The sequence below is a fragment of the Stegostoma tigrinum genome, chromosome 17 (assembly GCF_030684315.1).
Source record: "Stegostoma tigrinum isolate sSteTig4 chromosome 17, sSteTig4.hap1, whole genome shotgun sequence".
NCBI lineage: Eukaryota > Metazoa > Chordata > Chondrichthyes > Orectolobiformes > Stegostomatidae > Stegostoma > Stegostoma tigrinum.
This window is the reverse complement of record NC_081370.1, coordinates 44,956,153-44,980,025: the sequence shown is the minus strand read 5'-3', so window position 1 is coordinate 44,980,025 and position 23,873 is coordinate 44,956,153. Positions and strand designations below refer to the sequence as shown.

At 40.8% G+C, this 23,873-nt stretch overlaps 1 protein-coding gene across 2 annotated transcripts in view; it reads left to right on the top strand.

Annotated features, from left to right (window-relative positions):
• Positions 1-23,873, top strand: part of LOC125459518 (transmembrane protein 263-like) — a 145,670-nt gene that overhangs the window by 33,913 nt on the left and 87,884 nt on the right. Inside the window, exon 3 of one of the 2 annotated variants that reach the window (XM_048546044.2) lies at positions 3,625-3,672. The exons of the other annotated variant lie outside the window; for it this stretch is intronic. Coding sequence (XP_048402001.1) covers positions 3,625-3,672 — 48 coding nt within the window. The remainder of the gene's footprint in view (positions 1-3,624; positions 3,673-23,873) is intronic. 2 annotated transcript variants of the gene reach the window in all.

The window sequence follows — 23,873 nt, the reverse complement described above, 5'->3', positions numbered from 1 at the left end:
AATATTACTGCCTATGATGCATGTTTTTTTAAGAAATCAACAGTGCAGACTCTGTCATAATCTAGAAAATCTACCAGGCAATTAGTGTATCTCAGTTCTGCATGCAACTATTAAATTATAACTTTTCTGGTTGAGCAGAATTTATTGGCTAGATTGCAGAGAATTATTGCCTTTTCCTTGTCCATTTTAGGTCTGCCAAGAAGAAAGATGGGATGTATTATTGACTTTGCTTATGTTTGATTGGTGTATGCATACTTTTCTTCCATACACTCGTTTGATATTTCTGCACTAGCCTACAGAGTCGATGGCACTTTGAAAATGCCTGCGAAGGCTTTTTACAGAGTATCTTTTTAAAGTACATGCAAACTAGTTGAATGAACATGATAAATCATCTTGCCTGAATTAGTTGTGTTTGACACTAGACACTCGTACAAAGAAAATATAACACAGATTAAAACAGTGTGGGTCATTGCAGTTCATACAACCATGAAAGTTTAACAAAAATGTTGCAACCAAGCTATGTCACAAAAATAATAATTGGTCACCTTGAATCCCTAAATTCATGTGCAGCAGGCCCCCTTTAAATCCATTAACTGTTGAAGTTGTGTGTATGCCAACAGTTGAAGTGAAGTAAAGAAACGGCAGAAACCAGTGTATTAATAAATTGACTTTTCGATTCCAGTGGATTTAATGTAGCAGCTGATACATGGAAAAGACTTGATGCAGAGTTGAAAAATTTATGGCAATGTAGACTGTGCAGTTAATGAGTAAAATAGTGGCTGCTAGCAAATTAATATGACAGTCAAATTGAAGCAAGCTGTGGCAGCAATGAATTAATAAAAAGCAAGCACCAAGTTAATGTGATAAATGGAGCAACAGTCTCATGAAGTATTGAACAATTCAATGCAAAAATAGGCATCAAGGATTTTAATGGGCTAACAATGTAAATGCATCAAAATTGTAATAAAAGAGTAGGACATTGGAAAATGAACCAGTTAATGGCATGATACTTTTGACTTTTCAAATTCATTTGTGTAACTGCAGTTTTGGATGTCTGTATGCTAATCTGGAGTGAGACAGAATCTGTAGAGAAAGTTGGCAAGTATCTAAAATATCCTTTGTCATGTGTATTCAACACAAAATACAGTGAAAAGTGTGTGCTATCGCTGCACATGGGCACCAATCATTTCAACGTGAAATGAAATAAAGGGTAATTCAGAGTCCAACTTTTCCTTCTCAGCTGCTGCAGCATGCAGTTGTCAGGAGCCTATGCCATGCTACCACCAGGGTTCCATGCCACATGCAAGTTAGAGTCCTACTCCAGGCTTCACAGGCCAGCGAACTATGACCATGCTGCCTTTTGAAGACTAATTTATGTCGCAGCTCCAGAGCCCATTGAAGCTGCCTCCTGTCGAAGAGCTCCCTGTATCCAGTAAGTTTATGGACAAAGAAGGGCGAGGAAGAAGGAAAAAGAAAAGTTGCAAATGAAACGGATAAGCTCAGGCACAAGAACCTGTGCTCTGCTGATTGTGCTGCCCCCATCTTAAATGGGGAAAAAAAAACATTGTGCAGGTGATGCTAAGTGTTTAATTTTTAGATCATGGGCCTCAGTCAGACAGCTGCTTTTTGTTTTGGAAGTCAAGGAAGGAACACCGGGGAAAAAGATGATATCGAAGAAACTTGAACACCCATGACAGGATACGACGTGTCATTAATGAAATCTTGTGTAGAGTCTCATGAGGAAACCATGCAGAAGACAAATGGAAGCAATGAAAATCTGGTGTCTTGGAATATTGAAGAGAGCCATTGTTTATGAAACTGAACTTCTCGGCTTTAGTGCAAATTTATTGTATGCACTGTTACTCCTGTGAGATCTAATACTTGCTGGAGAGTATTGATAGAGATGTTTTTGTAAAATACATGTTGACAACATCCACATTTCATATTCTTGGTGCTATAACAGTGAATATTCTGTTCTAAAAGCTGTTAACCAGTACTTCTGGTGGGATGCCAATATTTTTTGCAGTGTATTCCTGAAGAAGATGCCATGGTTTAATGTAGTTCTGTTATGCAGTGTTTTCTTATCACCATGAATAGCAGCATTAGTGGTGGTGTGGACTTGTTGGGCCAAAGGACCTGTTTCCACACTAGGGAATCTAATCATCTTTTCTTTTGTCACTGGTGATTCCTTATTGTTTTTCTGCAGTCAGCAGAGTTTTTGACTTATTCCCTGGCACCCTCAGGCAAGAACAAACTGAAGTGGACCACTTTGACAAAAAAGTGAATGGAATCGTCAGGTTTTTAAACTTTTTTGGAATTTAATTTAAGTAGGCAACAGTGATTCGTTAACATAATTCAAACTAGACTTTTGTTGCAGTTTGACTGTGGTAAATGCGTGTTTGACAAGTGTACATTTATCCATTTCAATTTTTCCAGCACAAGTTTTTTTTGTTGCATATCCTGATTTTTGTTTTTCTCTAAAGCCAATTTTTTCCTTAATTGTTCATTTTGGGATTTGGGGCATACAACCTGCTCACTAGTAAAATTATGCAAGTTACTCGGATGCCCAAAGGTAGGTGTAACTGTTTTCAAAACAAACAGTTTACTAATTGCAAATAATTTAGACTTCACTATTTTCAATGAGTGAAATTTCCCACAGGCTTAATATATTTGTTTGCTTCCAGTGACCTTACTTGATGTGGCATTTGGCTTTTGTCACGTGGTTGTTCTAGCATTTGTAGAACAGTGACAGGGTTGAGTTCCATCACTGTAATGTTTCTGCATGCTTCTGAATTTAAGCATTAAGCGATTTGCTCTTCAGAGAGGGCATTGAGTTTGTGTTCAGTCAACTAACTTTGCCAAGTCAACTCACAGGAGTTTTATGCCACCCTTTTGACATTCGTCATACCGTATTGTCTTTTGAAACAAAACTGCATAAAATTTAGTCCAGTGGTTCCACCAAATTCTATATGTTGGCAAAACCTGATTTTTAGAAAGCACTTATGTCATTATTTTACTTGAAACAAATCCCATTCAAGTGGCTTTCATTTCCTTTGTGCAACCTGTGCGTTTACCATGTTCTTTCACCCAAGCTCATTATGTGCCTTTGCAAAAAATCACATTTCTGAGGAAGGGTCACCAGAGATGCTGCCAGACCTGCTGAGCTTTCCCAGCAACTTTGTTTTTGTTCCTGATTTACAGTATCCACAGTTCTTTAGGTTTTTAATCAGAGTCGATTGTTTGATAGTAAATAAAATACGACCCAATTATCTTCCGTAACTTAAGGGAGATTTTGCTGTCTGCTATCAGCCAATGCTCCAGTGTTTGAGTTCAGCCTTGAGCCCTAATATTTATAAGTCACAGTACCATTTGAGTCTCTATGGATATCTGCTCTGGGCTGGCCTTTGCATGAGGAGTTCCAAGTCACGTTTCCATCCTTTATAAAATTGCATCTATTTCTTGAAGTATTTTGTGGCTTGAATGTTAAAATTCATTTTATTGAGCTATCAACTGACTTTCTACTTGATTCTGTGCAGTCAGCATCATTTACCTCTCTTGTTTCATATTTCTGCCATTCTACATGATAGATTTGCCTCAAGCTATTCTTCTTTTGTTCTACATTAGGTTGTCCATTTGTACCTGTACAACAGTCTCTGCCTCCAGCACATGGAGGTGAGTGGCATGTATTTAAAATGACCTTTTCTCAATTTCCTGTTGGTGGTAAGTTTGCAATATAACCTGTTAGATACTGGCTACAATTACATTCTCAAACTAACATGATGGATAGGCTGCAATGAATGGTAATTTTTTACTGATAGGGTAGTAATAAAGAAACAAATACATGGGACTAAGTGAACAGTCTTTGTCATACAAAATACATTTCAGGAGTGTTGTCATTGACACTGTGTCTTCCTTTTTGTTAAATCACAGGGTATTGAGTTCAACCTCAGGGGTATCACACAGGCTTAAGTAAATAGATTGCCTGTTATGTGCCCCACAGTATTTGTTGATGTTGCAAGCACTAAGTATACCACTACATTTTTACCTCTCTTAAAAGTTTAATTTTACTCGTGCTCTTTCGTGTTTTGATGCGCCAAGTATCTGTCAGACCAAGTACGTTGCTGGCTTGATAAAGAACAAATCTTGCATGACTGGGTTTTGCTTAACTGCCTTTTGCTCAGGGGAGTAGGTAGAATTATATTAAAGCTACAACGTATAAGCTGGCCGATCGCACCAACCAGACTGTTGCGGCATTTGACCTCAACACAAGTTGCCAATTTTAATCATGGTACCTTTATCACTTGAAGTTTTTACTTGGACTAATCCCATCTATCATGTGCTGACATAATTTATGTCTGAACCCTAAGTATTGGAAGCCTATTAGCAATGAGCATTTTGTATTTTATGTCAGTTGTTCCTAATTGTTGACCAGTTGAAATAGTGAAAGTGCATACCTCGGATCTTTTTTATGTTCTTAAAATTTAAACCCTTCTGTTTCCTCCTTGTACTAAGGGGCGAAAATAGCATTCATTTTCAAAGTCTGTTTCATGTGTATTTTTTCATAGTAGCTGGCATCCAGTGAATCTGTATTGGCGTTTTCCCAACACATCCAGAGTTCTTCCTTCGGTGTGGAGCCCAGTGTTTTGTTTTCCTCTTATTAATATCGCTGGGATTTTAGTGTATAGAAAGAAATGGGTAATTTGGCCCCATTTAGTCTGTTGGCTTTTATAACGGTGTAGAACTGTTCCTGCATCATTGCGTCAGTTGCTTCATGTTTCCCTCCTAGTCATGATTGGATTACCTTCACTGTTGCCTGCAATGCTTCAAGCAGATGATTCACTGACCAGCTTCAGACCATTCAGGATGGTCGACAAATGCTCTTGTTGCCAGCACTATCAACGTTACAAGAATGAACCAATGTAAAGAGAGGTTTTATTACAGCTAAATTTGAATAAATCCATTTTAAGTTGCATATCAACCTGAGGGGCAGACTTGTAAAAATAGTGAATCTACTTCAAATCACTCTGCTCCACAGTGCTGAGCCTACTTCTATCCTGTAGAAGCAGGGTGACTTTGAGCCCAAATCCCTTTATCTCACACTTTTCAATGTCACCACTTTTCTTTCCATTTCTCGTCCTCTTAATATCTATTTACTGCTTCCTTTGTAAGAAGTAACTATACCACCTATTTTGGTATCTGCAGCAGTTTTCCCTCTAGGGTTATATCGAAATCGTTGATGTATGTGGTGAACAGAAATGCCTCAAGAATTGAACCCTGTGGGACAGCATGACCCATTTGCAATGAAGCTGAAAACTGTCCTTAATTTCAACTTTTTTTTTCTCCCTTCTGGCCAATTATGAAGGATGAGACACTGAAAGCATTGCTCTCCTTTTATCCCCTCTACTGGTTTTTCATTGAGTATAGTCATAATTCATGTAGCAGAAAGGAAGAGGGATCACCTTTATGTTTTTAACTGAAAATCTGTTGTCTCGAGACCCTCCTGAGGTGTAGGCCCTTGAATGTTGAATTTCTTGTTAGAGAAATCTGAGTGTAGTCCGTCTTGTGGCATTCCATTTGTGTCAAATTCTCTGGAGAAACCTGTGAAATGGAAATTGAGGCCAGTTTGCTGCATATGGGGGTGTTCTGCACAAGGACATGCTATCTTTGATGTGAGACAATGTTATGAAATGTTGGAGCTCCAGTGGCAAAATCAGGGTGACTTGAAGTGGAAATTGCTTGTTGTATAAAATGAGAAATGCCACTTTTGGTGTAAACCTAGGAAGTAGAGTTCAGTCTATTTTAAAATGCTACAGCTATTCTCATGACCAAATGTAACAACAAACTTATTGATGCCATATGTGTACAACATGAAGAATGTGTGCCATTCTCTATATGGTCGGTTAGGAATAGGATTATACGTAATAATTCAGCCTCTCAAGCCAGCTCCTCCACTGGATATAGTCAGGGGTGATCTTTCCATCGCCCTTCAACCCATTATAAATAAAAAAAGCTGCCTATCTCTTCAAATTTATCCAGTGTTCCTAAATCTGAGGTAGTGAATTCCACAGATCTGTGATAATGGGAACTGCAGATGCTGGAGAATCCGAGATAATAAAATGTGAGGCTGGATGAACACAGCAGGCCCAGCAGCATCTCAGGAGCACAAAAGCTGACGTTTCGGGCCTAGACCCTTCATCAGAGCTGCCTGGCCAGCAATGCCCTCATCCCATGAATAAAAGAAAAAAAAAAATCCCTGTGCGGTCGCACTGTCTTCACATAATAAATCAGTGGCCCTTCTTTTTCTCCAGCCAAAATGGATAAACTCTGATTAAATCAATGTTAATCATTATCTGCCACATATTTGTCCATTCACTTAATCTAGTCATAATCCATTTGTAAATTTTGCATTTCTTCATTACAGTTTATTTTCCCACCTATTTTAGCATTATCTGCAAATTTGACTGCAGTACTTAATATTCCCGCATGCCTATCATTAATATAGATTGTAAGTTGTTGGGTCCCAAGGGCTGAAGCCTGTGCCAGTCAGTCATCTTTGCTAACCAGAAAGACCCATTGGCTATCCACTCCTTTATCCAAGTTAACAAGTGACTCTTAACACCAGGTGATCTTAAGGTGCCACGTACAAGGTTAATACTCAACCAATCAAATCCCTCTGGAAGCTCACATACAGTACATCCAAGCATTCCCTATTATCCATATTGCTTGTTAGATCTTCAAAGAACAGTAGCAAATTAGGCAAATGAAATTTACCTGAACCTGGTGGTGTGTGTTCAGGTTTTTGTATCTTCTCCCTTTGTAGAGGTAGTTACAGATGTTTCACACCCCTACGTATATTTCGTACCCAATCCTATTTGAGCAGGAAGTTAAGACACTGTTCACATGCCCCTGTATGAGGAGACAAGGAGCATAAAAATTCATGGGATGTTAACCCATTAACATCTCACACCCTGTCAACGTCAGTTCCATTGATGTAGACAGGGGTGTGTTCTTCTCTCTTGCTAAAGTCGGTGATCATTTCTTTAGTTTTGTCGCAGTTCAGACAGGTTGTTCTCATGGCACCACATTACCAAGCCGCTACCTCCCTTCTATACTGTCTCTCTTCGTTAGATATCCATTCCATTTTGGTGGTGTGTCAGCAAACTTGTAGGTAGCATTTGTTTAGAATTTGGCAACATAGTTGTGGATGTATGGGGAGTACAGTATGGAGCTGAGGAAGCATCCTTGGGCACTCCAGTGTTGTGTTATTGTGGAGGAGGTGATATTACTTATCTTCACTGGGGTCAGAAAGCTGAGGATCCACTTGCAGAGGATGAAGCCGAGACCAAGGTCACAGTTGTCAGATCAGTCTGGAGTGGATAATGGTGTTGACTACAGCTCCGCCTTCAGTGAGCAGGAGTCTGTAGGTGTCCTTATCCAAATGTTGCAGGGCTATGGGTATAGTCTTTGCTGTGGACCCGTTGCGTCCATAAGCAAATTGTTGGGGATCAAGGCATACGGAATACTGGAGTTGATGTGGGCCATTATTAGCCTCTTGAAGCACTTCGTGGCTATTGACATTGGAGCCACTGCATGGTTACTGTTCCTGTTACTATTGGGATGGCATTAGTATTCTCCATTGTGAAAATTGAAACAAAATATTGATTTAGTGAGTATTATTTCTGTGGTCCCCACTACTAATTCTCCAGTCTCCTCTTCCAAGGGGCATTCGTTTCAGCCACACTTTTTCTTCCCTTTTATATACACGTAGAAGTTGTTGCTCCCCATGTTTAGACTTTGTTAGTTTTCTTTTATCATTAAGTTTGTACTTTTGACCTTTTTTTGTTTCTGTAACCCTTTGATCTTTAAACATTTTCTCTATCTTCCACCCTGCTACTCTTCTTTAACAATGTGGAATACTATCGTTTTTGACTTGTCTTTAATTTCCTTGAATGTCTGTCTCCCCACCCTGACTTTTATGACCATTGTTCTCATTGTGCAAAGTTTTAGTTGGGAGTGTCTCCTTTTAGACATCTGCCACTGTCCTGCTTTTGTCTCTCTGCCCAGTCCTCCAGGGTGATCTTTCTTCCTCAATGTAGGCACATTTGTTAAACCTTGGAATGCTAGTGTGGTTATTCAGTTGCCTGTCCAACTGAATTTGAATTCCCAGTGTTGTATGATCTCACTGAGACTATCTTTTAGTATGACATCATTAATTAATGTCACTTCATTACACAGTATCAGAATAGCCTGTTCCTAGATTGGTTCCTCAGATATTGTTCTTAGAACCAATCTTAATGTATTCAATGAACACTATCTTGAACTACCCTTGCCAATTTGATTAATCCAGCCTACAGCAAGATTAGAAACACAGATTATTGCTGCGGTTTTCAGTGCCTTGCTACTGTTTGGGCACTAAGATTATTTCCACCAGGTTCTTCCTTCCCTTGCTATTTCTTTCTACACAGACTAAATCCACATCTTGATCTCTGGTACTGATGTCATTTCTCATTAGAACACTACTCTTTCGAGGAAGTAAATGGAAAGGTTGAGGGCCGAACAGTGGATGTTAATAAAGCCTTTATCAAGGTTCCACATGGTAGACAAGTTAAGGTAGATCACATGGGATTTAGTGTGAGCTTGCCAATTTTTGGTTGTAAAATTGTCTTAATTGCAGGCAATACAGTGACGGTGAAGGGTTGTTTTATGGACTGGATGCCTGTGATCAGTGGTATTCCATCGGCATTAGAGCATTGACTACTTTTGTCAATTATGTCATTGACTTAGATGAGAATATAGATGACATGATTATTAAGTTTGTGGATGGCACTAAAAGGGGTGGTATAGTTGGCAATGAAGAAGGTTATTGAAGATTGCAAAGAGACCTTGGTTGGGTTAATGGGCTGAAGAATGGCAGATGGTGTTTAATTTGGGTAAAAACAAATGAGGCTAGGACCTGCCCAATTAAAAGCAGGGCGTTGGGTTGTTTTGTTGGGCAGAGAGAGACCTAGGAGTTGAGGTACACAATTCTTTTGAAGTTTGTATCACACACAGGATGGTTAAGAAGGTGTTAAGCATGTCTGCTTTTGTTGCTGAGACTGTTGAGTCCAGGAATTGGATGTTGGTGAAGCCTGTTTAGGAGTACTGTGTACTGTTATGGTTGTCCTGCTAAAGGAAGGATACTATTAAGCTTGAGAGTTCAGAACGGATTTGCAATGATGTTTCTGGGAATGGAGCATTTGGGTTGAGGAAAAGCTGGATAGGTTGCAACTTTGGACTGGAGCATAGATGGAGAGGTGACCTTTTGTAAAGGTATATAAAATCATGAGCACAGAAGGTCAATGGCAGATGTGTTTCTTTTTGTCTGCCGTGGGGGATTTCAAGACTAGGGGGCATATTTTTAAGGTGAAGGGAGAAAGATGAAAAAAGGGCACTGTTTTTACAGAGTAGCTCGTGTGTGGAATGATGTTTGAGGAAATGATGGACGTGGGTGCGGTTACAATGTTTAAAAAACATTTTAGCTAAGTACACAGGAGAAATATTTGGAGGGATGTGGGCCAAGCACAGGCAGGTGGGACTAGTTTAGTTTGGAATTATGGTTAGCATGGACTGGTTGGATTGAAGGGTCTTTTTGTGTGCTGTATATTGGTTCCACCCTTCACTAACAAAGCTGCATCCCCACAGTTGTATCTTTGCCCTGCCTGCCCCCCCTCTTTCCACCAAGGAAAAGCCTTAACAAAGTGTTCTTAGCTCTAGGACTGAACTCACAATGTATGCTGTCAGCTGCAAAGAATGAATCTATCCAGTCAACTGTACTGTGTCCCTTGCTGTTGTGTCTCTCAACTTGAATGGCCTGTACACCATGGTGCAGTCAGTGGCTTGTTGATCTGCACTGCAGTCCTTGTTCCCATCCTCCCATGAGCTGCAAACATCTTGAATCTTGTTCTTTTGGGCAAGTGTTGAGCAAGTGCACGGGATGAGGCTCCTCCACTGCTATCCTCAGGATGCCCAAATGTGTCTGACTCAATTATGCACTCCTACCCTTAACCAAGGATTATATCTGATTAACCTAACTTGGGGGCGTGATTGCTCATGGAACAAAATATACAGGGAATGATCTCTGGGCTGCATGGTTCAAAACTCTAGCTTCGGCTCACTAGTCTGAGTTGATGCAGCTGAAGCTGCAGCCAGTTAATGCACATGTACTTCGCACTGGTGTTCCACAGTTCATTCACATTATAGCTGGGACATATCTGATGTCCTGTTACTTCTATTGTTTTGTTAATTAGGGTTTCAAATATTGGAATATTTCAATGATTACATGGGGTATGAAATACTGTGACTTTTTAACTTATAAATGTGAAAGTTGTCTCTCTGGCACTCGTTTGAACTACCATCCCTGTTTGCACAGTAGAGCAATTTTTGATCTGTTTTACTTCCTCACCTAATTAATGACTAAAATGTCAATGCTTGCTCCCTTCCTCCCTTGCTGTGACTGCTCCTAGTCAAAGATCACAACTTGTGCACCTAAACAAATTGCCAAAAAACAAATCGCCATGTTCATTTCTTGTTTTGAGATGGCCTTTATGCATTAGCAAATGTTTCCTGTTTTTACGCTGAAGGGTCAGATGGCTAGTTTGAGCTTGTCAGCTACCAGCTTACTTAAGAGTCTAAAAGCAACTACAAGTTGAGTTTAAAGTTGACTATCAAATGCAAATCTGCATGAAAATCAACCTTTAAAGTACTGGAAATTCTCTCTCTCAATTCCTGCGGATGTCACTTTCTCTTGCCTTTTTCCACACCATTTAATTACACTGCCTGTTTTTTTAAGCTTGTAAACTCTCATGTTGTCTTGATCTACAGTAAAAACCCTTGGAGGACAGTATCGTAATTACATAAGATTCATCGTAAAAACTGCTTATGTAACAGTGTACCCCCCTTTCTCAGATCATCTGTGATAGCCATATCTTGACATGGTTTATCATTTGGACCAAACAATTCCAATGTGGCCCTGACTGGCAACCCACGTTCTATTTTGTGAACTTGAGGTCCTCCAAAAGTCTGCCTGTGACCTCAGTCATACTAATTCTTGTTCAAAAATTGATTCTACTGGCTGACCTACGTTGGCTTCCAGTTAAGCAGTCTCTTTATTAAATTTGTTTTTTCCCTTGCCTTTGAATCCTTTCATTGCCTTGCTGCTGGCTCTCACTAATCTCTTGCAGTCTTGCAACCCCCCAAGATTGCTGCTTGCCTCTAATTCTTTTAATATGCCTGATATTTATTACTTCCCCCCCCCCCCCCCATTGATTTCAGTACCTTCAAATCAGAGTCCAGATCGAATTCCCTTCCTAAATCTGTCTGTCCACCTCTGTTTCCTTTTGAGATACTCATTATTGACGTCTTTGAATAGGTTTGGGTCATTTTCCCTTTATGTTCAGAGCCCAAACTTTTGATTGGAATGTATAATAATGACACAACAGAAATACGATTTACTGTGAGGCCTCAGGATTAGTTTTTATCTTAATCCTTGTATTTCTAATCCATCTTGTTAGTTGCAATGCAGTGAAGCAAGGAATGGATTTTATTTTTCCAAATGTTCCATGGTCTGAATGATTTACAGAATTAAGATGTGCTGTCCAGAATCCCAAAGAAGCAAGCAAGGCAAAATATGGATGATATAAGATACTACTTTCCAAAATAACATGATTCCCCATGACATACAAAAATGAAATGGCAAAGACAGGGATAAATAACAGAAGCTCTTTGTACAGAAGCTTTTGCATTACGGTCACCAGTTACCTCTGATTCAATTGTGATTTGGACAAATTAGATTCAAAGAACAATTTACAAATATTTACAAACAAAGGTGTCCAATGGAAATGTTGTAATTTGACCTTTTGATATTTTATGCTGCTTTACCTTCGTTTTTATTGCATGTCTCTCAATTCCTTGCCAAGTATGTGTTTTTTTTCTAAAACTGCATTATTGATTGACATGGCACTTCTTTTCAACAAACTTTATTTTTGCTCTGCCTACATTAATTTGTGCAAGTAGTAGCAAGTGAGTCGTTTGGAAATCCGACACTGAGTAATTCAAAATGTTGATTTTTGTTTTTGTTTTGTTATTGCAATTTTGATTATTTTTTAATCACCATTTTGCAAATGCCATCAAACTATTCCCTAACCAATTGAACTTTAGGAAAAGAAAATTGGGAGTACTGAGCCACACTGGGAATATTTGATATGCATTGCTGGTCTGTTGTCAATCTGTACAGTTGATGGTTGGAAGACAAGTTACCTTCTAATTAGAAATAAGGAACTTAGCCCATTGAGTGTGATCAGCATAACAGATGTTCGAAGCATACTGCTGCGATGTATAGTGAGGGAACTTTAATAATGATTGAGCTACCCAAGGAGCCTTTCCCCCTTCAGAGAGTCTAGTTCTGAGATGTAGTTAAAATTATGTAAAATCATTTGTATGTATGTCCAAGCCCTAAAAATATTGAGTAGAGCTTTCCTGGGAATGCTGATGAATTATGGGTTCCAGTTTATTACCTTCTACATTAATTACCCTTCTGGTCTGTCTTAGTGAGATTGCCAATTAGTTCTGAATTAGTGGCAGTTCTGTGCTAGTGGTCTGTTCTAACTATAAACTGGGTTAGAACAATCCAAGCACTTCATGTGCAAACTTTACAGACAGTACAGGTGGAAACTTTGATGCTATTAGTTTTGGTACTATTTGAACCTAGGTTTCCAGATTAAAATGGAAGTGCATTACACTGCAGTATGAAGTTAGTCTAATTGTGTTAAGAACCTTGAGTGGTTTTAAGAAGTCTTTCCTGTTGGTCAGACTGCAGTCTTAGCTGGGACTGTTTGATGTTCCAAGAAATAATCCTGACACTCTGCAATTTATCAACCGAACTACCACCAAGCTTTAAGTAAAAACTTTGTCCCTTTTTGAAAAAAATCTCAATTTGACATGAGAGAGCTGATATAGCTCATGATGACAGGCCATGAACTTTTACATTGCCCAGTGCCGTCTTTCCCCCAGCCCAACACGTTGTATGATAAAGAAAAGTCTTGAATAATTCCAGGGGCCAATGTCAGTTTTCTGGAGTTTAGTTTACTTTTTATATTGCATCCTTTCCTGAAGGTATGAAGGAGGCCTCATCCAAAAGCTCTAGCTACATGGCCCTCCCAGTTCCTTGGCACTCCACTCAACTGTGAGCTCTTCACCTTTTTGTGTCCTGGCTTTGAACCTGCATGGACCATTGAAAGCCACATTCCCACCCCATCCCACACACTTTGCATTATCGACTTCTGCACAGGGCTTTCTAAGCCAACTTTGCACACTGACTGCTTTCTATAATAATGCTGTCTGTGGACCATTGTGGGTTTCTTCCTTTCCCTTCAGTCTAGGCAAGGTAGCCTTCTGGCTTCTTTCTCCCTCTCATTCTAAACTGAGCTCACTTTCCCCAGATGCATTCTGCCTAGTGAGTGGTAGTGTTTTCTCTCTTTAAATGCAGGCCTGATTAATTTCATACACTTTACCTTTCCCTACTCAGTGAATTGCAGCCTGCGCAAGACAAATTCTGCGATTTACCAATTTCTATGATTGTTAAACAGATCTACTTCTGTCAGTGAGCACACATGAATTCAACAAAATTACCTTGAAGGATCTACTGAAATACTGTCCCTCTATGGCAACATGGCATGCATACTGGTGTCCTAAAACAAGGATGTGAATTAATTTAATTTTTCGTAAGTGGCTCCTTGTTTCTATAATGTAGAAGAATAAAGAATTCAGCAGTTAGATTTCTAATGGATGTAATTGTCCTCTCTAGAATCCCTGGCTGCATTGCAAGCTTAGATGGATCATTCATTGTTCAGTTCTTTTCAATATGAACTCAAACTTGTGACTGGATATGCAATGAACTCCAAACTGGTTTGAATTGCACTTGTGTTGCTTAGCTATTGATTTATCATCTCACACTCTCACTTTATAAGTTGGTTTAGAATTTTAAGGATTAATGCTTGATGTTCTAAGATGCATCAGTTATGAACTAAATATTCTTAACATATTCCTAGTACAAAAATGATCCCATCGGCCCCTATGCGCCTTTTAAAGTGTTTTCAAGTTAGATGCAGGAACATCAGGTCTGGGAGCAGATTGGTTTGATAATGCAAAAGAAAAATGTTCTGAATGCCCAAGTGACAGCAAAACCTTGAACATTTTTCATTTGAACTTGGGTTTTCTTAATGATCAGTGGCTGCAAAAACATGACCATAACTGAACGATGCTGAAACTTCACTTTGAGAAATCGCTTACAGAAATCATCTAATGCACTAGATGCAGAGATGTGCTCAATTTGGGCAAAATTGAAAATCAGATAGAATGATGTTTGTTGTGAAAAATGAAGTGTAGTTTTGAGTCTAGATAAACAAACTACTCTTCAAGGATTAAATCTGTCAATTTTTAGTGATCGTTAGAATCTTGCTCCCTGCAAGATTTAATATCGGATACAAATTCAGTCTTAAGAATGGTTTTCCACCAGAATTCTGATCCAAGTTTGTCCCAGAGACCCTTCATTTTTTTCCTAGTCGCAGTATGAATAGATGGCAAGCTTCTCTGGACTACTGAACTCCTGACTCCAGAACCTGGTCAGCCCAAAATATGTTGTAGCCTTGGGAGCTGTAGAAGTAGAGAAACAATTCAAACATATGGCTGAAACAGTACCATAATTGAAACCTGGTTTTCAGGCAAGATCTGAGCCTAAAGCAGCTTTTCTGCAAAAGTACCCAACTTGTCAATTGCTGAAGTTTGATCAAACCTGAACTTGATGTTGAAATTGGTTTTGTCCCCAGGAACATGAGGTAAGCTATGATGTACCGTGAGCTTTGCTGTCCAGCTGAGTCAGTAGGTCACATGGGCTGGAGGTGGCCAGCAGGCTGCATTCTGTATATCCCAATATTGATATGTAAAACTGCAAAATTAAGCATTATCATCCTCATCACCTTATATCTCACTGCAGTGCATAATGCAGCTATGCAAATGTCAAGAGGTTCTCAGCATCACCTCCATCTAAAGCATTCAGTTTGTTCCTGGTATGATCCCTAGTGCTTTTTAGCCAGTGATCTATTTTGTAAAGTATCTACAGGTCATAGATCATCGAATCCTCAGTGTGGAAACAGGCCCTTCGGCCCAACAAGTCCACACCGACACTTAGAGCGTCCCACCTAGAAAATCCCCAATAACCCGCCAAATCTGTACATCCCTGGACCCTATATGGGCAATTTAGCATGGCCAACCCACCTACCCTGCACATCTTTGGACTGTGGGAGGAAACCAGCGTACCTGGAGGAAACCCATGCAGACACGGGGAGAATATGCAAAGTCCGTACAGACATTTGCCCAAGGGTGGATTTGAACCCGGGTCCCTGATGCTGTGACACAGTTTGGTGCACTCTTCACACAGCATTGAAAACCTTATACTGCTCAACATTGCCGATGCAGAAATAAGAGCATGAACTGCAGGTGTTAAGATCTGAAATACACAAACCAAAATTGCTGTACAAACTCAGCAAGTCATAGGTCTGTACAGCAAGGAAACAGACCCTTCAGTCCAACTCATCCATGCCGACCAGATATTCCAAATTAATTCAGGCCCACTTGCCAGCACTTGGCCCATATCCCCCAACCCCTCACATTCATGTACCCATCCAGTTGCCTTTTAAATGTTGTAATTGTACCTTGCACATGTAATATTTTGCTGTTAGTTATATGATGCTATAAAGCTTGATGGGAAAAGAGCCCCAGCCCATTCAGACTCTGCCTTTGGCTGTTCTAAGTAAATCAGTGTTGCACCTCCCATTGCCTTTTTTAGCAAATGAAAGCCATTTCAGTGCGCAGTATTCCCACTGTGGGCTAACCCAGGTCTGGCAGCATTTATGGGAAGGAAACCAAGTTCATGTCCTAAATCCAGTGATCCTCCTTCAGATGTAGTAGGAACCAAGATGCTGGAGAATCTGAAATAACAAGGTGTAGAGCTGGATGAACACAACAGGCTAAGCAGCATCAGAGGACCAGGACTGCTGACGTTTGGGGCCTGGATCCTTCAGAGGGTCTCGGCCCGAAACGTCAGCTTTCCTGCTCATGCTGCTTGGTCTGCTGTGTTCATCCAGCTCAACACCTTGTTATTTCCGATCCTCCTTCAGTTTTTTTTAAATACTCCCAAGGCTCAACTACACTAAGGGAAGTGCTTTACTGTGACAAGCATGATCTTTCAGATGAACATAAACTGAGGCCCTGCCTGTTCTAACTTATCAAGTGGATGTAAAAGATCCACAGCATTATCTGAAGAGGAGCAGGGACTTTTCTTAGTTGCCCTGGACCAGTATTTATTTGTCAGTTGGCATCACAAGCAAAAGAGATTTTGGTCATATCACATGAATGTTGTTGGGAGCTTGGGTGCATAAATTGCCTGTGGGTATTGCACATTACAATGACAGTACTTCAAAAAGTACTCCATCTGTTCCAAAGTGCTTTGTGATGTCCTGAAACCACATACGTACTGTATAAATTGTGAGCCCTTTTTTAGAAATGAAGTGTGTTTTTGGTATTTTTACTTGAGCCCCTTTCCCCACCAGATGGCAGACTCTATCACCATCCTGAGCCCAAGGCAACTGCTCAGAACACCAGTGATAATGGGAACTGCAGATGCTGGAGAATCTGAGATAACAAAGTGTGAAGCTGGATGAACACAGCAGGCCAAGCAGCATCTCAGGAGCACAAAAGCTGACGTTTCGGGCCTCGACCCTTCTTCAGAACACCAGTTGTTTTTGTTACCAGACTACAAGTGTGGCTGTGCTACAGCCTGAATTTACCACTTGTCCACAGTTATTGAATACTTTCTGGCGGAGGTAAAAAAAGCTTTTAAACTGTTGCCTTTTGTCGCAAGAGGTATTAACTGAATGCTTCACATATGTCAAAATCTGTGTTAACGCTCATTGATAATTCGCCAGCAGAACGGGGAACGATGTTGAAATTCTCTTCTCATCCATTGTTGCTTCAGCAGGTAACACTTGTGCTTCTGAGACACTAGATATCAGGTATAAGTGCCACTAAAGAGACTGCAGTACACAACAGCTCTCTCACCCCCTATAATTAAAAACAGGTAATTGATAATATTTGTGCAGTCTTGTGTGAATTACCTGCTGTGTTTGCTAACTTAGGAAATTCTTTAGGAGTAGTTAAGGGTCTGCATAGCTCCTGAGCACATTTGCGGGAGTGGGATCTGTGCACTTTTAAGCCCACCCTCCTTTATCACCTTTGCACTTTTCTAATTAGCTCTCCTGTCAGCTAGACTCCTATCTTAGATCATCTGTAAATGTCCATTCATTCAAAATGCATCCTATTTTTTGGCGGGTGGTGCCCACCATTGGTAGCTGTCCTGAGCTCTAGAACTCTTGCCCTAATCTTTCACATTTCCATTCAGCTTGACGCCTACTTTGAAACCTAACCTATGCCTTCTCATGTGTCTTGGGGATAGTTTTGTTACTGTCCCTGTAAAGCATTTTTAGGATTTTTTTGGGCTTGCTAAATGTGCTGTAAAAATAAAAGCTGTTGCAGAATATTCTCTGGAGTCTGGGGTTCTTCGGTCTAGGTACAGTGTTGTTTGCCAGTTGATTGTGGGGTGGCTGAGAAAACTTGTTAGCTTTCCAGCACAGAATACTGATGGTATTAAGTGAGTTAAGTTTCAGCAAGTTCTCAGCACCAATTTTGGGTGCCTTGACTCTAATGTTCATTCGAATCTCTCTAGTTTTAATTAAGTTGAGTTAAGAAAAGAAATAACTGCATTTCTGAAGTGTATTTCATGACTTCAGGATGTCTCATAGCACTTAGTATCCATTTAATACCTTTGAACTGTAGCGACTTAGGAAACATGGCATCCAATTTACACAAAGGAAGCTCCCACAAACAGCAAAATGCCAATGAGCATATTCCCCACTCGTCAAGTAGTGTGATGGAACTTTTTAAAATCCTTGAGTGGGGAGACAGGGTTTATGTTCCATCTGTAAAAAGGACCTTTTGAATTTTTTTTCCTATTCACTTGCAGGCTGTGGTGAGTGTTTTATTGCTGTCAGCAGTTGAGAAGCTGGTGGTGAGCTGCTGTTTTGAACTGCTGCAGTCCACATACAGTAGCTTGACCCCCAATGCCCTTAGAGTTCCAGGATTTTGACCCAGTGACAGTGAAGGAACAGCGTTTTTGCAAGTCAAGATGGTGAGTGGCTTGAAGGAGAACTCCAGGAGGTGATGTTCCTATATTTGTTGCCCTGTCCTCCTAGATAGAAGTGGTTGTGGGTTTGGAAGGTGCTGTCTCAGGATCTTGGGTGAATTTCTGCAGTGCATCTTGTAGATGGACTGCTTGTGGCTGCGGTGTCAAAGTGTGCTGCTTTTAGTGTCAAGCTTCTTCAGTGGTGTTAGAGCTGCACCCATTCGGCAAGTCGGGTGCATTTCATTTCATGCCTGACTTGTGCTTTGTAGATGGTGAACAGGCCTTGAGTCACAAGATGAGTTATGTACCCACAGTATGCTTAGCCCTTGACCTGTTCTTGTAGCAATTGTTTATGCAATGAATCCAGTTGAATCTCTGATTAATGGCAACCCCAAGAATGTTGATCGTGCGGGACTGAGTGATAGTGACACCATTGAAAGTCAAAGGGTGGTGGTTAGTTTCTATTTTTGTTGAAGGTCATTACCTGGCATTTGTGCAGTGCAAATCTTGCTTATCACTTTAGCCCAGGCCTGAATATTGTCCAGATCCTGTTGCATTGACAAACAGGTAGCACTCAAAGCTTGTGATTTCAAATAAACTTGTTGGACCAAAACCTGGTGTTCTGTGACTTGTGGCCTTATTACATTTGTGTATGTACTGCTTCAGTACCTGAGGAGCTGCACATGGTGCTGAACATTGTGCAATCATCATCCAACCCACAGAGACTTTGCCACCGTGATACCCATTGATTGCAGTTTTGTTGAGGCTCCTTGGTCGAATGCAGCTTTGTCAAGGGCTGTCATACTCCTCTCATCTCTGGAATTCAGTGCTTTTGTCCATGTTTTGAAGCAAGGCTGTAATGAGGTGGGGAGCTCAGTGGCCCAGGCAGAACCCACTCTGGGTATCACTGAGCAGGTGCTGTTTGATTGCAGCACTCCCTCAGTCCTTTATTGAATTAATCTGGATTGTATACTAGAGTCTCTGGAGTGACAAACCCTGAAGGTTTTGACTTGAGAGTGGGATCCAGTAAAATGCAGCTGACTGAGTTTGTAGCTTCTGCACTTGTGTATTGATTAGGCAACTCAAACATAGCAATATCTATAGTAGTTTCTACAACAGACTGACTGACTGAATAGTGAGTGGTTGCCAGAGCATGGACAATGGAAGGTCAAAGAATAGTCATTAAAGATTGAATACAATTCAGGTATCTGGCAATAGAATGGGAACTGAACATTCTTGGGTATTGAGTGTTTAGTAATGAAAGGTGAAAAGGAAAGGCTGTGGAGTTGAATTGCTGGTTAACGAGGAATTGAACCCGATAGTGAGGAAGGATATTAGCTCTAATGACGTGGCATCTGTATTGGTAGAGCTTAGAAATACCAAGGGGCAAAAAACATTAGGGGCTGTACGTAGCCCCTCAAACTTTCGGGATGATGTTGTCAAAGAAATAACAGGAAATTAGAGATGCATCCAGTAAAGGATCATCTGAAATTCTGGGTAACCTTTTAACTGCATATGGATTAGGAGAATCAAATTAGTAGTAATTTGGAGAAGGACTGCCTGGAATGTAAATGGGATGGTTTTCTCGACCATTGAGAAACCAATGAGAGAACCGGCCATCCTAGACTCTGTATTGTGTAATGATAGAGAAATAATTGGCAACTTTTAGTTTTCAAGGTTCCTTAGCGACCATATAATAGAATTCTTCAAGATGGAGAGTGATCTAGTTGATTTTGGGGACTAAGGTCCTGAGTTGAAATATAGAAAAATATGATGGTATGGGACTGTAGTTGGCTATGAATAATACGTAAAACGATGGCAGTGAAAAGTCGATGGCAAACGTTCAAAGAGTCTAACAATTGTTCATTTACATTCTGTGCAAAATAAAGCAGGAAGCTGGCCAGTCCATCACTTTGAATGTAAATTGGTGATAGTATTAAATCCAAGGGAATGACATGCAAGTTTGCCAGGTTAGGAGGAAAACTTGTAAGAGGGTGGTGGTGGAGCTAAGTGTGAAGCTGGAGGAACACAGCAGGCCAGGCAACATCAGAGGAGCAGAAAAGCTAATGTTTCGGGTTGGGACCCTTCAAAAATGAGGAGCTCAAGGGAGCTCAGAAATAGAGTGGAGTGGGGTGCTGGGGAAGGTAGGTGAGATGGAGATAGGTGAGTGCACGTAGGCAATGGTGGGGTCTGGTCAGGTGAGGTGGGAGGAGCGGATAGGTGGGGAAAAAAGATTGACAGGTCAGGGAGGTGGGAATGAGAGGGACAGTTAGTCATGGGATGAGGCTGGAGTTGGGAAGACTTGGAAACTGGTCCACATTGAGACCTTTGGGTTGTACGCTCCCTAGGCGGAATATGAGGTGGTGCTCCAGTTTCTGGGTGGCGTTATTGTGATACTGGAGGAGGCGCAGGATGGACATGTAACCCGGGGAGTTCAAATGGTTTGTGACTGGAAGGTGTTGTTGTTTGTCGTGAACAGTGCAGGCACCCTACAAAGCGGTCTCTGAGTCTCCGCTACGTCTTCTCCTTGTAGAGGAGGCCATATTGGGAACAGCAGATGCAGTAGATCACATTAGTGGATGTGCAGGTGAATGCCTATCTGATGTGAAAGGTTTTTGGTTCGTTGGATGGAGGTGTAGGGGCAGGTGTAGCATTTCCTGCAATTTCAGGGAAAGGTGTCGAGGGAGGTGGGGCGAGTCGGGAGTGTGAAGTGGCTGAGGGAGTTGTGGAGAGAGTGGTTTGTACGGAAAGCAGATGGGTGCAGAGGGAAATACATCCTTGGTTGTGGGGTCAGATTGCAGGTGGTGGAAGTTGTAGGGAATGATACATTGAATCTGGAGGTTATTGGGGTGATACATGAGAACAAGGGGGATTCTGTCATTGTGGTGCGGTGATGTGAGGGCAGAGGTATAGGTAATGCAAGAGATACTGTTGAGAGCTCTTTCAACCACTGAAGGGAGGGAGTTGCAGTCCTTTTTCTAAAAAAAAGGACACTTGGAATGTTTGGGAGTGGAACGCCTTCTCTTGGCAGCAGATCTGGTGGAGGAATTTGGAGTTGGGATGGCATTCTTGCAGGAAGGTGGGTTGAAGGAGGTGTAGTCTTGTGGTGGAGGGCTGTTTTTAGTACTAGGTGCCTGTGACTGGTGGTGTTCTGCAGGGATCAGTGCTGTGTCCCCTGTTGTTTGTCACTTTATATAAACAATTTGGAAGAAAATGTAGGAAGCATGGTTGGTAAGCTTACAGATAACAACTCCAAAATTGATAACCTCTTTTACTGTCCAGTAGACTATCGGGGATTACAAAGTGATATTGATCAATAGACCCAATGGACTGAGGAATGGGAGGTGAATGTGGGTGTTTACATTTTGGTAAGATGAACAAATGCACGGTCTCCCCAGTTAATTGTAGGTGCTGAGGATTGTTGTAGAAATGGATACGTGGGTACATCAGTGTATGGTTCATTGAAAGTTGTGTCACTGGTGGACAGGGTGCAAAAGAAAGCATTTGATACGCATGCCTTCATTGCTCAGACCATTGAGTATCTGAGTAGGGATGTCATGGCGAGGCTGTACAGAATTTGCTGAGGCCGCTTCTGGGGGTGATAGACCAAACTGGGGCAAATGTGACTAGTTGAGTTTGAAATATTTGGTCAGCATGGACGAGTTGGATCACAGGATCTAGTTCTATGCTATCTGACTCAGTATTCGGATAGTCTACCCAGCTTGCCTGCATTGCTTTCGGAAACTTTGTAGTTGTGCATAATTCCAAGAACTAACATTTCTTGCGCTCATTCACATGAACTATTTCATTCCAACCTACATAGTTCATATTTTTATTGATTGTCTGAAAGGGGTTACTGTTACTTTGTGTCATTCTAGTAAAACACTGGCCCAGAGAGGTTCACAGACTGGACATAAATAAAATGCCAAGTTATTAGGTATGATTATAATGTCTGGTTCCCTGAAAACATTGCCACTGGTGTGCTGAAGCTATAGGGTGAGAAATGCAGCAGAGCCTGGAATCGAAGGGTGATTTCAGGAAGGGAGTTGTAGTGATGGAACAAGGTCATGTTGGTGCTGAGACAGTTGAAAGATTTAAACAGCAAAATGGTAGCCTTGATAACCTGTTCCTAAACAGGCTGAGGAGCACAGGTGTAGTCTTTGGGATAGAATAAAGGCACCTGAGTTTGGCATGAACAGAAGTTTAGATTGTCATAGAATAGGGGATTGACTGTGGGATGTCTAAATGGGGTGCTGAATATTTGTATGATCTGTCAGATGGGCTGAAGAAGGTACGAAGGTAAATTCTATACAGTGGAAAGTTGGGTGGGGTTTTTGTGCTAGAGATTGAGGTTGGAACTGTTCGTGAGGGTATGAAGTTGGTGTGGGGCGATGATCCTATAAGTCTTCATAAAATTTAGCTTGATAAAATTGTCATTCACCCAGGATTGCATAGTGGATAAATCAACCAGTCACTGTCCAGGTTACATGTTCAGTTGGGTGATTATGTCCAGCAAAGCTGGCTGGAGACAAGAAATATGTATGTAAGTTTTAAACAATAGTTTGATGAAAAATAGTGTTATAGCAACAGACCAAATGGTCGTTCAAAGAAAAATTAGTCATGGATTTAACCTGTAAAATAGGTATCTGAACACCATTTCAGCACTCTGTTGTTTCCTGTGCTTATTCCTGTGTCTATGAGAAGTGGCAAGAAAAAGCATTAATGAGGCTGTGTGCTTTTAATCATTCAGCAAAACTCTGCATCTCCCTTGAGGGAATGAACATGGAAGTTCATCAAAACTCTGCATTATTTTGGCAGGGTTGGCTGTAGGTGGTGATGGGTGAATTCTAATCTGTGGTACAAAATTAGCTGCCTAATGATCTACTAATTAGCAACCGTGGCCTCGCAGCATTGTAGAAAATTGATTTGCAACATGTAAATGAGAATCATAAATACAGACCTGTTTATATGGCTGCTATTCTGCTAGAGCAACAGAAGGAATAAGAAGTGTATGGAAATTTAACTGAAGCTATTTATCAAAATGTTCTAATAACATAATGTAATGCGACACAAAAAACCGACTAATTGCAAATCAGCTGCACAGAATTTAGCCTCTCAATTTATGCTCCATGTTCAGAGCAATGAGGACTGCAATGCTTAATTTGTGGATTCTAGGAGTGTCTCTTCCTGGAGTCTATTGATCTTTTTCGGACATGGTTGCTGCCATGTTGTTTGCTGTGTTCTTTTCCATGGAGCGTAGGGTCGTATAAGAAAGATGCATTTACTGAACATTTTTTGTCTTCCTAATCTTATGTAGGGAAATAATGGGTTTTTTCCCCACTGTTCCATGAATTATTGTCCACAAAGTGAAATCAATTCAATTTTTGTGTACTAGCTGTTGTTCTCCTTTAGGTCTACGTGACCTGCATCATATTGTCACAGAGATCAAGTGTACATTGTTTGAAACAGGCCTATTTTGGGGGCATCAGCTGAGTTTTACCTGTCAAGACAACATGCTTGAAAGCTTGTCAACTCATTTCACACCTCAGGATATTAACTGAAAAAATCTTGCATTTATCAAGTGCCTTTTTCATGTTCTTGA